General features: G+C 33.7%; 2 protein-coding genes across 5 annotated transcripts; one reads left to right on the top strand and one right to left on the bottom strand.

Annotated features, from left to right (window-relative positions):
* Window positions 1–1,340: 1,340 nt before the first annotated feature.
* On the bottom strand, window positions 1,341–8,662 carry LOC125047075 (adenine phosphoribosyltransferase-like). 4 transcript variants are annotated; one of them, XM_047645167.1, is made up of 5 exons: window positions 8,645–8,662; window positions 4,676–4,764; window positions 3,809–4,046; window positions 2,948–3,026; window positions 1,341–2,220 (listed from the first exon to the last, which is right to left on the bottom strand). In XM_047645167.1, the coding sequence occupies exons 1-5, from the start codon at window positions 8,645–8,647 to the stop codon at window positions 2,084–2,086; spliced, it is 546 nt and encodes a 181-aa protein (XP_047501123.1). In that variant the 5' UTR covers window positions 8,648–8,662; the 3' UTR covers window positions 1,341–2,083. The 4 variants fall into 4 exon arrangements, with proteins under 4 accessions (XP_047501123.1, XP_047501124.1, XP_047501125.1 ...); XM_047645168.1 differs by lacking the exon at window positions 8,645–8,662 and adding an exon at window positions 6,050–6,120; XM_047645169.1 differs by lacking the exon at window positions 8,645–8,662 and adding an exon at window positions 6,050–6,098 and having other exon boundaries at window positions 4,676–4,761.
* On the top strand, window positions 8,137–16,314 carry LOC125047074 (26S proteasome regulatory subunit 6B-like). The gene is made up of 4 exons (XM_047645166.1): window positions 8,137–8,295; window positions 14,172–14,363; window positions 14,643–15,326; window positions 15,632–16,314. Exons 1-4 carry the CDS (start codon window positions 8,161–8,163, stop codon window positions 15,968–15,970), a joined length of 1,350 nt encoding a protein of 449 aa, XP_047501122.1. The 5' UTR covers window positions 8,137–8,160; the 3' UTR covers window positions 15,971–16,314.
* Window positions 16,315–19,260: the final 2,946 nt, after the last annotated feature.

The following is a 19,260-nucleotide window of genomic DNA, read 5'->3' as shown; positions in this document are numbered from 1 at the left end:
ACATCAAAATCTGTGAAATGAATAACAACTTCATCTTTCAACTCACTGACTGCAGAAGTGCATGTATACAATAACTAACCACTGTGGCTCACAATAATAACAATAACTGACAATAATAAACATAGTACCTAACAATAACAATTGATAATAACAATGACACTGACAATAATAACGATAACATTAACGACATGACAAAAGCAACAACAATAATAATAATAATAATAATAATACTAATAATAATAATAATAATAATAATAATAATAATAATAATAATAATAATAATAATAATAATAATAATAATAATAATAATAATAATAATAATAATAATAATAAAAATAATAATAATAATAATAATAATAATAAAAATAATAAAAATAATAAAATAATAATAATAATAATAATAATAATAATAATAATAATAATAATAATAATAATAATAATAATAATAAAAATAATAAAAATAATAAAAATAATAAAAATAATAATAATAATAATAATAATAATAATAATAATAATAATAATAATAATAATAATAATAATAATAATAATAATATTAAATAATAATAAAAATATTAAATAATAATAATAATAATAATAATAATAACAATAATAAAAATTATAAAAATAATAATAATAATAATAATAATAATAATAATAATAATAATAATAATAACAATAATAACAATAATAACAATAATAATAATAATAATAATAATAATAATAATAATAATATTAATAATAATAATAATAATAATAATAATAATAATAATAATAAAAATAATAAAAATAATAACAAAAATGATAACAAAAATAATAACAAAAATAATAACAAAAATAATAAAAATAACAATAACAATAACAATAACAATAACAAAAAAATAAAAATAACAATAACAAAAAAAATAAAAATAACAATAACAATAACAATAATAACAATAACAATAACAATAATAATAATAACAATAACAATGATAACAATAATAATAATAATAATAATAATAATAATAAGAAGAAGAAGAAGAAGAAGAAGAAGAAGAAGAAGAAGAAGAAGAAGAAGAAGAAGAAGAAGAAGAAGAAGAAGAAGAAGAAGAAGAAGAAGAAGAAGAAGAAGAAGAAGAAGAAGAAGAAGAAGAAGAGGAAGAGGAAGAGGAAGAGGAAGAGGAAGAGGAAGAAGAAGAAGAAGAAGAAGAAGAAGAAGAAGAAGAAGAAGAAGAAGAAGAAGAAGAAGAAGAAGAAGAAGAAGAAGAAGAAGAAGAAGAAGAAGATGAAGAAGAAGAAGAAGAAGAAGGAGAAGAAGAAGGAATTATGACATTGATAAGAATTATAATAATAATAATAATAATAATAATAATAATAATAATAATAATAATAATAATAATAATAATAATAATAATAATAATAATAATAATAATAATAATATCAATAACAATAATAATAATAATATTGGATGGTACTGGCATGAAGGAGCTGAACTATATAAAGGTTTGCATTAACATCATATCAAGCTTTGCATTATACTAAATCCATTTCTGTTTACTGTTCCATCAAGCAGTCAAGTGAAAGTTGAAGTTACAAATCCAAACAAATCCATGTGAACTCATATACAACCTATGCTACTTTTTATCACAAGTAATGTATAAACAGTTGTTGTACATGTTTTGTTCAAAAGTTTTTAAAAAATCTTTGTCTTTAAAAACAGACACCTGAGACTTCAAAAGAAAGAGTAGCTTTTGTTACAGATCTGTTGCTCTGCTGCACCTCTCACGACATTTGTAAAGGTTCTATAACAAGGTGACTGTTAATAACTAAGGAAACACTCAAGTAATCAGGATGGGGTGCATATATATGTAACTTTGTAATCAGGAAGAAAATGGCCATTTCTACAAGGAATTAATAGATATACATAATAAAAATATATATGTAAAGAGGCTTTCTTTTACAATATATGCGAGTTTCCTAGTACAACATTTTCTCAAAATAATAATCAATATCAAAGCTTTAGCAGTTCTTTGCTGGCACTTTAAAAACTTTAAAACTTCTTAGTCAAGCCCAGCACTTTCTAATATGGATTTCTGGAAAAACCTTAGTACTTCACAATAGCCTCACATGGATCTTTCAGTCTGTCTCTCCCCTTCAAATCTGTAAGTTCAATACATACAAGGCACAGTGCAACAACTCCCCCCATTTCCTTCACTAATTCAGCGGCAGCTTTCATTGAACCTGTAAATCAAAATAAAGTCCTTTCAGTTCTTTCATAAAATATTTGACAAAGTATTTGTGACCTATTCTGTAACTTCTACATTCCTTGACACTTCAATTCAAAGTGATAAAGTTAATATATGAAGCAATGTTAACAATATATAGATATATATGTGTTGTCCAGATTTAAATATCAAAATATTTACTTTTGTAATTTCACATATTTTCTTCCAGTGACTATAACTAAACTTTAACACTAGTGGAAAAAAACAAGACAGATTATAGACTGAAATCAGACATTTTTTCTAATTAGACCATGAAACTATCTTGTTCCAAAATCTATAATTAAAGTTATTTCCTATTTACAACCCTGCAAGTCATACAAGCAGCAGGTATATGAAAACAAATTCATTTTATATGAAGAAGATTTCTTTGATAATGCCAAAGATTTAGATGGACTGAACAAAATGTACCCAGTATTTATCTATCTAATATAATTCAGCACAAAGAAAATAATGTTTCTTTTATATAAGGAAACATATGTTGCCAAAAATATACAAAACAGCAGATAGTGGCAAACATATAACATTTTAGGAGAGTAAGGTTGCCACCAATTCACTTAGTAACAAAAAGACAAATTGATATACCATACAGCAATATTTGGTGATGAAAGAATGACTAGAAAATGACTCAAACTATTAAAGGACTATTGCAAAATACACTAATCATTAATGGGTAAGGTGCTTACCTCCTGTTGCGAGAAGGTCATCAATAATTACCACCTTCTGACCTGCCTTTATGCTAGATGCCTGAGCCTCAAAGACATCCTGAAAACAAAGTCATTACAAAATGAGACACAGGGTATCAATACATATATCATAAAAATAAATAGAGAACCAAGAATTCAATAAGCATTAGCTATATAGTATATGACCATCCACCATAAAATGATTTAAGAAAATGTACAAAGGCCCTTTCAATCAGACCAACCATTAGGGTAATCAGAATGAAAAATGTTCACCATATAAAAGTAGTAGTAATACAAAGGCTTCATGCATTTTTACTAAATGTTCAATAGTACACTGCTTTGGAGCTTTAATATAATTGCTTTAATAATATTCCAAACTCAATTTCTTAATATCATTATTCCCAAAAAGATTTACATATGCCAAGTAGTACATCTCTAAACTTTACTTCAAGAAGAAAATTTCTGTAGAACTGTATATGCCATTACCCAAAATCCGTATGATTACTCATTCGAGCCCATTTTGTTGTGGAGGGTAATAAACACCCAGATTCTTAATACAAGTTACATCTGGGACATATCAAGTAGGGGAGCATCTTTCTGTTAGTTAATAAGACTTTTCCACCCATCCCAACATCATTCCCTCAGAAAATTTTGTCCCTTACTCAGCAATAACATGAAAAAAACAAAATTCTTGAAGAAAAACAAAAGTGGACTTTGCAATTTCACAACACCACTGGATTAAGACAAATCTCCCAATTATGTAAAAATATTAAGCAATGCTCTGATAAACCTGCATTTTATAGAATTTGAAAATGAAAAATACAAAACAAATAAAGGCCATGACAGTACTTCATTCCTTACCGTTCCATACTCCAGGGTGTAAGATATCTGCTTCAATTCTCCAGGCAACTTCCCCCTCTTCCTCACCGGTACGAAAGGCTTGTTCAGGGACAGAGCTAGCGGAGCACCAAACAAGAACCCTCTTGAATCCAGGCCCATGATAATATCTACGTCAGGGCAGACTGACTTGACCTTTTCTTCAAGAACTGTCATCAAATCATGGAATACAGGAGGAGTCTGGAGGACTGAAAAGATGTCTCTGAAAGAAGCAGATACAATAAACAAATGAAAATATTGAAAATATGGTATGAACTGAAACTTTTACTTTTTAAATGATGTTTACCATTTCATTTGGATATTACACTAGTTACCTGTGACTTAAAATGACTATTGTTCCAATATCTAGTTCTCCTAAATGAATATATATATCCATCAGGCCTGGCAAATGTTTGCAAGATCTCATGTTATGAAGATGAATAACTGCTTTATTATGAGGACACAGTTTCATTGTAATGGAGATACAGATAGCTCTTGACTCTTGACTCATTCAAGCAAGTTAGTTAAAACACCCTGTTCACCTTTCATTTAAATTAAAGATGAGTCAATGTCTTGAAACACTCTCTCTTTGAACATACAATAACTAATAATAGAATTATATTAAGAGAATTAATAAACCAAAAGAAAAAAAGGACAATGCCAAAATAAATTTAACAAAATAATTTTCTACTATACAAACAAAACCAAATCTTAAATAATCAACCAAAATATAATAGTACAACATTACACTTCAATGTTAAAAATAACATCTCACATCTTAACGGAATATACTAACCATCCCAATACACCAAGAATACACACATGCAGATAAAACACAAGAAAATATACTACCTGAAGAGAATGCCTGGTTTAGGAAAATCAGGGTAGGCAGTGATCTTGTTCTTTATTCTTTCCACACGCTCATCCATGTTGCTATACTTCTGAAAGAATACCAATAATATACTCAAGTAACCACTGGGAAAATGTAATTAAGTGATTCACCTACCTAATTTGAGTTACAATGAGCATTATTTCACTGGGAATCACAAAGAAAGGGCTGTTTAAAAATGAAAAATTACAGTGCAAGAGGTGTTGTCTAGGTTTTAATATCACATCACAAAAATATATCTGATGAAGTAAGGTTAGGTTAGGCCTAATAATATATCAAGTCGAACAATTCATTCTCACACACTTCTTTTTATTTGCCACAATAAAATATGATCTGCTCATTTTGCTCCAAAGGATAGGTTGAACTAACTTAAAGAATTTCCCATTATCCTCAGTTAACTCCTTAAGAATGTGACTTTCTTTTGCCCCATGAGAACCTTACCTAAACTATTTGATTATATTTATTATTACATTGTGACTATATTTACAGTAACATGATACAATGTCTATTGACTAGTTTTACAGGTCGCACTTGTGCAGCGTGGAAATCTCGCTCTACCCATGGCAGGGTAGAGCCTACGACCACCCTGTCCAATACCAAGTCTGTCCAATGCTCTCTCCTGCCATGAACACGTGGAGGATTCTTTGTTTTCCTTGGCAGAGGTTGGGGAAGCGACAGGAGAAACAGCTCCCTGCATTAGACATTATAGTGATTGATTCGGTACTGTGATTACAGCAGACTTCAAGAATTCCATAGTATGCACATGCTACCAGAACTCCCAGAAAGACAGGCAATAGACATTGCATTACGGATTCTTAAACATGGTCACAACTTTATTATTATGATTCTTAAAAGATTCTTATCCTAAACTCATTAATTTCCTATTAACTTTACTATTATCATGATTTACATTTGATTCTTAGTCGTAACTCACTAGAAAACGTAAACCATTAGATTCTTATCTCACTGGATTACAGAACAGGCAGCAACGGTTTCACGATAAACTGCATAGGCCTATTGTAATATATCTTCTGCCCATATCGGAAGATTCACTACAGTTTACTTAAACAAATCAGCATGAACAGTTTGAAATCATTTAAAATTTCCGGCTTACAGAGATAAGGTAACTGATCAATATACCAAAAGGAGACAAATACTGTGAAAACGTGAAAAACTAAGCCTGACATTAAAATCACACATTTCTCCTAAACTAAAATGTGTCTCGCATTCTCCCATTACCACGAGACAACCAGAACTGCAATCTAAATGTTGACAATAAAAATCAAATCTATGATAAACATTACACGAGATATTGACTTTTTTATTCTTCCATTCACCTTTGAACGTGGTTTTAGGCACGGTGGTTGTCGGTGTTGACAACAGCTGACTGGGTTATTTTAACCTTTAATCTACGTCTATTATCATCCTTAATTCATCTATTATATTAAACACATTAATTACCTTATTTTATATCTTATTATTCAATTCTTTATATCTACATCTAAAGATTTGACAAATCTCTGTTTGAATAACATCAGACTTTGAGAACCGTTGACTACAATCATAAATAATAAAAACATCGGTAAAAATAATGGTCATGATTATGATAATGATATTGACGATAACGATCATGATAATACTAATAAATGATAATGATAATGATAACGATGATAATAGTCATGCTAATAATAGTAATGGTGATGATGGTAATGATGGTAATAATAATGATATTGATAGTAGCAATGATAATAAATAAAATGGTAATAGTGATACTAATTATGATATTAACAAATAGAATGATAACTGTGACGAAAATGATAAAAGTAGGAGTAATAATGATAATACTAATAGTAATAATAATAATAATAATAATAATAATAATAATAATGATAATAATAATAATAATAATAATAATAATAATAATAATAATAATAATAATAATAATAATGACAGTAATAATGATAATAATAATAATAATAATGATAATAATGATAATAATAATAATAAAAATGATAATAACAATAATAATGATAATAATAGCAATAATGGTTACGAATATTATCGTTATCACTATTATTATTATTATTATTATTATTATCATTATTATTATTATTATTATTATTATTATCATTATTATTATTATTATTAATATTATTATTATTATTATTATTATTACTGATGTTATTATTATTATTATACTATTGTTGTTATTATTATCATTATCATTATTATTATTATTATTATTATTATTATTATTATTATTATTACTATTATTGTTATTATTACTATTATTATTATTATTATTATTATTATTATTATTATTATTATTATTATTATTATTGCTATTATTATTAATACTATTGTTATTATTATTTTTACTATTATTATTATTATTATTACTATTAATATTATCATTATATCATCAATTTTATCATCAATATCATTATTATTGCTATCATTATTATCATGATCATCATCATTATCATTATTACTGTTATTATTGTTACCATCACCTTTATTATCATTATTGTTGTTATTATAATATCATCATCATTATTAGCGCCTACTATTATTATCAATACTATAATTATCATTAATATTATCATTTTTATTATTATTATCATTAGTAGTAGTAGTAGTAGTAATAGTAATATTATATAAATCACTATTATATATATATAAAAAAAAAATACCTAAAAGCTTGTCCGCAGATCTATTGGCATTTTTACAGTTATCATTATTACTAATACCTCATTGTTCGTTCTGTAATAATGACATCAGCATTTGTACACAGTCCATCCCTTTAACATCCGATCTGTATATACGGTTTAGAGTGATATAACATCTAATGTATTCGTGATTTTGATGTTATGTGCGTGATATGTATATGAAAAGGGAATATCTTTACAAGTGCATGAATAAAACTTGTCATGCGCACGCGTTTTTAAGTTAAAATCAACATTTTTCCATTGTTGTCTCTTGATGTGTGCATATTGGAACGTATCTATGGATATTTTCTATAATGTAGATGGCCTTATGACGTGTTTGTGAATTCATATTACATTTTCTTTGCACGATATTTTTGAAGGTCATGGTATATTATGAATCCGCGCGTGACATAGTGAATCAGCTTTCTGAGAAATTAAAATGGCACCGGCATTTTCTATAATCAAGCGATAGATTTATCTGTTTGATCGTTAATCCATTTGATGCATTTCTTTAATTTATAGTTATTTAATTATTCAATTAAAAGTTAACCACACGAAACGTTAACCTTTGAATCCATCTTCTCCTTATATGAACATACGAAATAAAAAATAATAAATATATAAATACTAATCTCGTTGACCATCTACTAATTTTCCCATTAATTCTTGGTTCCGTTCATCCATTTACCTAACAACATCCATTCTTTTCCCTGGCAGTTCCCTATAAGAAATGCGAACTCATGAATCCGCGAATCCGGCCGCGCTACGAGAACGCTGGAGTGTTTTCACCCTCGAAGTCGAAGGTTTGTACGAAGAGAAGCCGAATTGTCAGAAGAGACATGGAGGAAATCGGAATTACTGTGGCGACGGAGAAGGTTGGAGTTTAGGCTGTTGGTTGTTTTATAAGTATTTTGAGAGTTAGTTGTGTCTTCCGGCTGGAGATTTTTTGGTGAAATGACGAGAAGACGGGTATTGTTTTGTGTTGTAATTAGTTCGTTGAGTAGATTTTGTTTTCTTTGTGTATTCAATTTGTTTATCGTAAATTTTTACTTTATTTAGCGGTGGATCCAGATTTACATATACATAGATAGATATATATATATTTATATATAGATAGATAAATATAGATATTTAAGAAATAGATGAATACACATGATTTATAGATCATTGTTGTACCATTACATCTCTATTATAATTGTACTGATACTTAATAGTTCTGCTCACCATTCCTCAAACTCCTTGCTCTTTCAGTTCTTGCATTTTTGTTATGAAGTTAAAACAAATGCGCTGGCAAAGGTCATGACTCAGAATGACTCCTCCTCAAGCGATGCTCTGTTTTTCGTGTTTCGTGTTCCAGCAAAAACCAGCAAATCTCCTACACATATATTATGCCAAGTTAGAGCTTAGATGGGGTCTTTGGCATTTGTTACCGAGAGCGATGCACCCTCCAGAGACAAAGTCCCAAACCAGGGTATCACACGAACCCGAAATCCGGACCTAAACTTTTCTACCTTCCATTCATTGTAACCCCCCTTTATTAGCACTTGGTGTCAATGTACAGAAAATGTGTGAGGGCGTGGTGGATATTTTCCTCATTTTGTGGTTATTATGAGGCTGCAGCAGCTGTACCTGTGTTAGTTACAACACTGTTTCTTATGCTCTATAAGATGGTAGTGTTCACTTCCCTTTATCACGGTGTATCATTCTTAGTAACATAAATGTGTCTTCTTATGCTCATAAAATTTTCAGGGAAGTCCAAGTTCCATGTTGTAAAATGCTGAAGTGTTAGCATGGAGGCCATTGTCTTGCATGATTACAGGCAGTTTTTACTTTGTACCATTTGGCTTTGTGAAACAAACCTATTCTTTAGATAACATAATTTTACTTCTTGATATTATTTTTACTGATTTTCTAGGTCATTGCTAAACACAGGGGGTCATTGATAATTATTACAACAGGTGCACCTACCTTCTTTATGCTAGATTTTGATAGAATGCATCAGTCTAAGAATTTTTTTCTCTATAAGCATTTGGGGGTAATTCTTTACAGTATGGAGGCACTCGCCAGACTTCACATCATAAAATTCATTCAATAGTCTAAGGTCATGTGACTGGTCGAGCCCTTCAGGCACTTCCCAAGAGGAGGGTTGACAAAGGGCACTGCTACAACCCCCCCCCCCCCCAAGCAAACATTGTCTTCACCTCAGTATACATGACAAGATCAAGCTGAAACTCTGGAGCACTGAGTGGACGCTGTCAGTGTTTTTTCCCACAATCTTTTTCCTTTATTTTTTTTCATTACTGTTTGTCTGCAGATTATTTTTTGTACCAGTGACTTCGACTTTTTGTCCTCTACAATAATATCATCTTCAGTTTGCCCTAGCTTAGTATATCCATAAAGATTAATCACATTTGGTAGAAATGTCTATCAACCCAGAAAATGGGGTTGATAATGGACTCCATTTCAGTTAGTATGCACAGCTGACTGGGCTTGCTTCCATGGCTTTTATCAGATGCGGCCAGTGCATAGCACTCACCATGCCACGTTAACAAAATAATATGATTTTTTTTATGCTACATGTATGCAAAACATGACTTTAATATTTTTGCATATTCAGAGATGCATGATATGCATTTTAGTTAATAGATCAAACCTATAGTAGCCTAATTATATGCATTTGAGTTCATTTCAATAAAGAAGGTATGTGCACTGTGTACAAGATTGAATTTGCTTTTATCAAAGGATAAAAAACATTAAAAATCACTCATGTTCTCAAATCACATTTTTACAAAATACAAGATTGTATGCAGGTCATTGCTTTGGTACTTCCCTTACTCAGGTCACAGTCACACTGGCAGAGTGCCAAAAAACAGACCGATCTTGTAAACAAGTATAAAGGTTACTCCATCAGCAAGAAAGTGTTATGTTTTGATGCATGGCATCTTCCATGCATGGCAGGCGAATTACTTGTGTGCTATATTCCGCCTTTATAGAAAACCATAACCAATCCTAGCATCACACATCCCATTCTCCCTCACACTATGCCTCAGGGTGTGGGCATGAGGGTTCCTTATAAAGAACAGTATAAAATGTAATGCCCAGAGTGCATCCAAGTCCAACGTGATGTGAATAACAAGTCACCCAGAGCCATGACCAAGTCAGCCATAACATGCACCCCACTAGGGAACACAGCAAAATGGGTCTGGGGTTGGTTTAGGATATGCTAGATTGGGTTAGGTTAGGTATTTTTGGTTGAAAATTATATCATTACTACTTTATCAGTACGTTGCAAGCCCATACCCTGTCATCCACTTCCCCCTCCCTTGTACGAAATTTGTGTGTTGCAAATGCAGTAACAATTAGAAAAACTCGGGGAAAGGGGAGTTTAGATCTAATAGTGTTGATAATATATATTAGTACCAAATGTGTATAAAGAAGAAAATTCTTGTATTGATGTATTCTATTGATATCCTGCATAATAATTGAGTAAATGTTGCTGGTATAATAATAAAAATTGGTAAATAAATGTAAGTTTTGTTATCAAGAGTTTTGAAATGCAGTGTTGGATAAAATTATTTACTCAAACGTAAAAGGTACCGAGACACCCACAAAGACTCATGGCCTATACATCTTTTGCACTCTGACAGAGACCCGCAGACTCTGTGTAACTACCTATAATCTGCTAGGAATCTATAAGCCATGACAAAGGGCCTCATTGTCATTGTCAGAAAATTGTAGTGAGGCACTTTTAGGTGTTAATTGTATTCACTTATGATACTTTCAAAAGTCCCTCATGACAGTAACACCTTTTCTCAGGAATTAAACTTGAAGTTGACAAACCTCATTTTACTGTCAAACTATTTGGCATAAGTAATAATTTTACTATTGATACATCATGGTGAAGCAATAATTATTATATATTAATATCTTGAAATTGGAATTTAAATGCTTTTAAATTACTGAAATAAACAGAACACCTGCATGCACTTAGCAACTTCCATCCTACTTTTTCCTTTGTCTGTCAACTCCTCTTTTCAGTGTCTTCCTTCTTTAATGGTTATGAAAATATCAGTTTATAAATCAATGATGATTACAGTTGAAATGATTTACGAGTTTACCCTTTCATATCTGGTATGCATAAAGAATAATTTTAATAGCTAGATATATATAATTTGACATAAATTATGTAATAATATTTAGAACATTTGAACACATTTGGTAAGCACAATGTGAATTCTTATAGATACTACACTTTTTCAGATACATTGAATTACACTTTTGGTGGCCTTCAGATGCTCAAAGTATAAGCAAAAATTATTTTTAAAATGTCTCTCTCTCTCTCTCTCTCTCTCTCTCTCTCTCTCTCTCTCTCTCTCTCTCTCTCTCTCTCTCTCTCTCTCTCTCTCTCTCTCTCTCTCTCTCTCTCTCTCTCTCTCGTCATTACCCCACCCATAATAAATGGGGATGGAGTCATACGAAAGTGTCGCATGACTGTTCCTGGGTGGCAGAAATAATGTTAATCTCTTAAGTCACCTGGTAAATCATTAAGTTTTATCTAAGGATTCTATGTTATCCATCACCTACCACCGTGAGTTTCAAATGGATGTGTTTATCCAGCATTATGCTGAGCTGAGTAATAATAATAATAGTAATAGTAATAATAATAGTAATAATAATAATAATGATGATGATGATGATGATGATAAAAGCTAATGTAATGGTCATAAAGAACACATAAAACAACAATGTAAGGTATAAACTAGTCTACACAAAGTGGAGGTAGTCCCACAATTCCTTGTCTTTGAATCTACACATCAAGCAGTGCCTTGGTCTTAGTACTTCATGATATAACATGGTTTAGTAATGATCAGTGATCCTTTGCCTTATAGAAACTCGCAAGATTGAGCTTTTAGACCTTCCTGGTGGATTAATGTCAATTAACACCATACTGATGGGTCACATCTCTGCACATACCAGGTGCGGACCCATACAGATGGGTACGAGTACCAGCGTGGTCCATTTCTAGCCCGTCCTTCTGGGGTCGGCTGTACATGTGTTGCTATACAGCTGTATGAATGAATGTTTTTGAACTATTTTGCGTGTACATAAGTGTGTATATTGGTAATTATATTTGTGCATATATAGGTGTGCATGTGTTTTCCGTCTTGTTTGTGTTTGCTAGCATGTGTTTTTTAAGGCTGTGTGTGGAAATCTGTGCATGCAACTGTGTGCGCATGCGCGCGTGCGCGTGTGTGTGTGTGTGTGTGTGTGTGTGTGTGTGTGTGTGTGTGTGTGTGTGTGTGTGTGTGTGTGTGATATAAGTTTGCGTATGTGTTTTACATTGCATATTTGTTTTGTTGTCTGTGTTTCTTAGCCACCCCAGCTCCTGGCGGAACCCTCCTCAGAATGAACCTGAGGAGGATCCCCAGCAGGTGCAAATGTCGTTGACACACCTTTCCGGAGGTGGTGGTGATGTGCACTCTGCTGGAGGAACCACCAGTGCAGGAAGGAGACCAGGATCATGCCCCCCCCCCCCCCCCCCCCCCCCGCCCCCACCCACCCACCCACACACACACACACACAGTGCTTTTCTACAAGCATACCACACTGTGGGGCTCCCCCCACCTTCTTCTTCTTACTATAGTATGAGACAATAATATCCTTCATATGACAGATCATATGGCTACAGTAGTCTGCAAACTTTCACATGTTTCTAGAGTTTGAGGTTATATGCAAACCAGCTGCCAGAGAGCAATGAAACTTCGCACAGATACTGAGATGGGCTGCGCACACTGAGCGCATGGCCCGGAGGGAAAACCATTGCATATTTCTTTTTGTCAGGTTTATCTGTTTCTATTTTCTGGATTGCTTTTATTGCTTTAATTTTATTCCTGCATTTATTTCCTAGAAAACCACTTGCAGAGCAGTTTCCGATCCATCTACATGGGGTTACGGAACCAGTCTAAGCTTTATCTTGCTAGAATATATTTACTAAGGGCTTTTTGGCCTTTGCAGATATTATAGCACTGTTCCATGTGCAGATCAATGGACTTGCTTCCTATCATTTCTTTCCAGAAGTAATTTTTTATACCCAGTATTGATCCTTTGTGGTTTTGAAAGGGATTGAGGGCCGCTATGGAAGCACAAAAGAATTGTTTTTGATAATTAGTCACAATATATGCTAAGCCAAATTGATTTAGAAGACAAAAGGTCAGCTTATTCTTGGACTTTTTTTTCCCCTCTCCTTTTAAAACAAAACCACCAATAGTGATTTTATGTTCCTGGTTGTAGCCCAAATATGCTTTCATAGCATTAAGGCATATTCTTTTTTTTTTTTTTTTCTTTTGTTCTTTTTTTTTTCCAGTAGAACCATCACTTATAATTTTCTGAACTAGTTGTATAGACAGATATGTATTGTTTTGAATTTTTGTATTACATTATCAGTACTATACATTTTCTGTATTTCCACACTAGAAGACTAGTTCTATTTGCATGTTTTCAATTAAATTGTTGATTTCACTTTCAGATTGTAAGTAACAGAAAACAGTCCCAGTCAAGAGAGCGCTCTTAAATAGGATCAGATTAAATATTTAAATTGTATTATCAAAATAACTAATAATGCTTTAACTCCAGCCTTATTTTACAGAACTTTTACAGTTCATTTTGCATCGGTTTTTATGAAAATGAAAAACATTTCAGGGAAAGAAAAAAGATGAATAGCTCTAAAAATAGTTTTTGTGTCTTGTTTCAGGTGGAGGAGACAGCGGATGTCAAAGTCCCTGTTCTGGGAGGATTAACTGTTGTCAGTGATGAAACCACGAAAGATGACTACAACACATACAAGCGACTCCTTCAGAATTTGGAGTACTTGCGCGTTCAGGAAGATTACATTAAAGATGAACTTCATAACTTGAAGAAGGAGTACAGACATGCTCAGGAAGAGGTAAATTAGATTCTTGTATGGTTGAACTAGATTGAAGAAGCATTTAATCTTCATACAGAACTCTTATCTATATGCAAGTGCAGCCCTGCATATTTACTTCATAAGTTGCAATTAATGTGTGTTTATATGTTGCATAGAAAAACATTACCAGTATTACTATCTTTGTTAAATGTTACTATGTTAAAGTTGTTGATGTACAAGTATAAAATACTTTTTTGCATTTACATTAGATGACATGTTTTATAAGGGAAGATGCTAAAGTTATCTTTTCTCTTTCAGGTTAAGCGGATTCAGAGTGTTCCCTTGGTCATTGGCCAGTTCCTAGAAGCAGTTGACCAGAATACTGGAATTGTGGGATCAACAACAGGGTCAAATTACTATGTCCGCATTCTGTCCACTATAGATCGTGAACTGCTTAAACCCTCTGCTTCTGTGGCTCTTCACAAGCACAGTAATGCCCTTGTAGATGTGCTTCCCCCAGAAGCTGATTCTTCAATTTCCATGTTGCAAGCAGATGAAAAGCCAGATGTCGCCTACTCTGACATTGGAGGCTTAGACATGCAGAAGCAGGAGATTAGGGAGGCTGTTGAATTGCCTCTGACTCACTTTGACTTGTACAAGCAGATTGGTATTGACCCACCCAGAGGTGTGCTTATGTTTGGACCACCAGGATGTGGTAAGACCATGCTTGCAAAGGCTGTAGCACATCATACAACAGCTTCTTTCATCCGCGTTGTGGGCTCAGAGTTTGTGCAGAAATACCTAGGCGAAGGGCCCCGCATGGTGAGAGATGTTTTCCGATTAGCCAGAGAAAATGCACCAGCTATTATTTTCATTGATGAAATTGATGCTATTGCAACAAAACGATTTGATGCGCAGACTGGTGCTGATCGTGAGGTTCAGCGTATTCTTCTAGAGCTGCTCAATCAGATGGATGGCTTTGACCAGACTACAAATGTTAAAGTAAGTTTTTTTTGTGTGATTTATAGACATATCTATTTATATAATTTACTAGTACCCAAAAGTTCTGTCATGAATTTTTGCTGTAACAACTTCCTTCAATATACAGCATAAGTATAGTCAGTAAAGCAATAAATAGAATATAAAGATTAAAGTAATGTAATCTTGAAAAGTGTCTCCCTGTTTGGGTACAATAGATTCATCATCTTTCAGTCAATTCAAAGTAATAATTGTAAAAATTTAAAGATGTGTTACTGATTCTGTCATTTATTATGAGCAGCCTTGTAATATTTCTTTCCTATAAACAGGTTATTATGGCCACTAACCGTGCAGACACCCTAGATCCTGCCCTCCTTCGCCCTGGACGTCTCGACAGAAAGATTGAGTTCCCATTGCCCGACCGCAGGCAGAAGCGACTCATCTTCTCCACTATTACTGGTCGCATGAATTTGAGCGAGGATGTGGACCTTGAAGATTATGTTGCTCGTCCCGATCGTATCTCTGGTGCTGACATAAATGCTATTTGCCAAGAGGCTGGTATGCATGCTGTACGAGAGAACAGATACATAGTCTTGGCTAAGGACTTTGAAAAGGCTTATAAGAACAATGTTAAAAAGGATGAGTCAGACCATGAGTTCTATAAATAAGCTAGGAATTACAGCACTTAACAGATGACAATACTAATATCTTACAGCACATCAGATTTTTCTTTTTCCTTTTTTCATTCAGATTCTTTCTTTCTTTCTTTTCTTTTTCATTTCTTTTCATTCTTTTTTTTATCCTCTCAAAGCCAAGTACCTGGTGTTGTCATTATATTATTATTATTATTATATGTTCCAGTAGTAGGATTTAGTCTACTGAGTCTTTCTTTAGAAGTTTTATAATGTTTCGTTTGGATGTTTTGTGGTTGTAGGAAGTGCATGACTTAAAACCTCTCCTTTTTATTGAGAATGAAAGGAAAATGATAACAAGGCTTCTAATAACAGTAAAAGTGTGTATTTTTTACCTATATTGTAATTCTTATTCAATCAAACTGCAACATTATGGCAAATGTGATATTACAAGCAAAAGATTCAAACTTGGGGAGAAAGATCATTTGAAATTGAATTTAATTGCCATTTAATGCATCAAAAAAGTAAACATTTGTTCAATGTTTATATTATATGAACACTTATTCTTCCCCCAAATACTATTTACTTTCATACAACAATGTGGAAGTTTCCAGGTTTTCATCTTATGCACATATCTCGATACGGAGATATGTCCATGCTTAAACTATGCTTGCTTGGAAACCCACTTTTTTTTTACCTTACAATTACAATGCTATTTCTCAAGATCCATACAGGATAATTCTGATGGATTTGTGATGGAAATGTCGGTACTTTCCAGTAAATGTTATTTGGCATTTTATATTCAGTAAGAAGGGCAGTTTAAAACTCCAAATAATAGTATAAATTTGCTTGCATAAATGTAAATATTGATTTTGCATTTAAGCAATGAGTCTGAAAGGAGGGTTATTTTCCAAGGCCAACATTAGGCACAGAGGATTCACAATTCTGTTTTGATATATACAGATACCCAAAATCAGAGTTATGGAAATATTACTTGGATCAGTGCAAGTGAATATTTTTAGTATATATGAAATATGCAGTGGTACATTTGTAGAATCCAGAAATATTAAATTAGATATGTGAGACCCATCAGTAGGTTTCTCCACAAACACAACTACAGACATTGGGCACAGGAAAAAGGTTTAGTCCATCAATCTCGTCAGAAAAAAAAACAGACAGTTATCAATAAGAGATCACATCATTAGAGTAATTTTTAAAAAACTATAAATTTTCTAAAGCTATGTTGATCCCCAATCCTTTGCCCGTTGTTGTTGTGTGTGGGGGGGGGGGGGGCTTAGGAGACGAGGACTGAGACCCAATGCAACTAATTTTGTGCAGTCTTTTCCCCTCCCTTTTTTGTTTCCATTACTTTTCCAACCTCTTGCTATCCATTTCTTAAGGTGTTAGACCCATGTTGAAAGGATGAAAGGTTGACTTTATGCCAGTCCTGAATGGCCTGGGGGAGCCATGGGCACAGTACTCCTCTGTTTAGTTGGGCCCTCAAGGGGTAAGGGCTAGACAACCGGCGGACTGTTTCTCTCCCCGGAACATACTCTAAGCTTCCCATGACCAATAATGAAGATTTTATACCTTTATTAGGGGCAATGAGGCTTCCCCCTTCATCAAATAGTACATTGATTCAAATTCTCCTGTTCTCCAACCCCAGGCTCTCCTTTGACTCTGAACACTGCTACTACTATCCCCTCCTCAGTGCCTGCTACCCAGGTCAACACTCAACCTCCCGGACACATTCCCACTCTCCCAACATTGAGCTTCATCCCCTCGACCCCCACAACTTTCTTCATCAACTACCCCATCCTCCTCTATTAGTTCTCTACAACCTTATTGTCCACCTCTCTGCAGTGCTACCTCTCTCAACTCTACTCCCTCTTCCACACGTCCCCGTCTTCCTGCCATCCCTACCTCTATAGATATCTTAAATACTCTATTTAGCCCAGTAAAATGGGACCGATTTTTCGTGACCCATTCTTCTGTGAATCTAAATCTTAACACTCCAGTCTCTACTGCCGCCCCAAAACCTCCTCCTCGCGCTACCCACAGCAGACAGTCTAAAACGTCCTACTATTGAAGATATTCAAAACTATCTGCTTGAGTCCCAAATTGACACAGATACCCCTCATCTACCCTCCAATTTCCGTTCCCTCCACATTCACAGTGACTGCCGATATCCAACCTCCAATTCATATCCCCCTACACCCTCCCCCCCCCTCACTTCTTAAAACCCATCCATTATCAGTCTCCAAGAGACTTTTCTTACACATCCTCTTATACCAATTCCCAATTACCATTTTGTCTCGCACTTCTTTTATGTCTCGTCTATACTCATCCACCAGAAAACACCATATGTTATACTTCCCTTTCAAACCACTGTCCTTTGCACAGTTAATCGCATTTTCTTCACCGCTGGATCACAGTTATTTCAGTCCACTTCTCCCCTTCCCAGTCCATTGACTTTGTTGCCTTTGAAATTCTAATTTCCCAATTCCACCCCCCCTTTCCTCATAGTTGGTGATTTTAACTGCCACCACACTATTTGGGGTGATTCCACCACTACCTCCCGTGGCTGATCCCTAAAACGCTCCCTCTCCACAGCTGACATCATTCTTAATTCAGATCGCCCCACACGTTTTGACACGCGCACGCAATCATATTGACCTCTGTCTTTGCTCCCCTTCTCTCCATTTAGACTTCCATTCTATAGTGACCATTTTCTAGTCCTCCTTTCTCCTACTTCATATATACCACTTTCTAATCCCCCGCGCTGGTGCTTTGATAGAGCTGAATGGCGTACTTTCACTTCACTCTCTACTATCATTGCCCCTTCCATCCCCCTTCTAGTTCATTTCATTTATGCTACAATGTTTCACATTAAGACCATCAGAGAATGCACCCCCATCATCCTGTCCTCTGAGTCTTTTAATGCTACCTTTTTCTTCCTCTGAACTCAACGCTGCCACAACACCCTGGCGGTATTCACTACCGTATGTTCCGACACCTTCCATCTTCCTCTCTACCCTTCCTATTAACTATCTTCAACCACATATGAACGGGAGGATATTTTCCTCCTTATTAGCGAGCTCTTGTCCTCCCGTTCTTGAAACCCAATAAATTGGGTACCGCCCTATCACTCTACTAGCCGAATGGTTAACTTCCGCTTAATGTGGTAACTTGAATCTCAGTCTTTTCTCTACTTCCCAGTTTGGCTTCCGCCGTGCCCGAAGTACAACTGACCCCTTACTCATATTATATCTGCATTTGCACGCCATGACTCCGTATTAGCCATATCCTTTCACCTAGTAAAAAAA

This window comes from Penaeus chinensis, chromosome 40 (genome assembly GCF_019202785.1).
Source record: "Penaeus chinensis breed Huanghai No. 1 chromosome 40, ASM1920278v2, whole genome shotgun sequence".
NCBI classification, from domain to species: Eukaryota; Metazoa; Arthropoda; class Malacostraca; order Decapoda; family Penaeidae; genus Penaeus; species Penaeus chinensis.
This window is presented reverse-complemented; position numbering and strand designations above follow the sequence as displayed.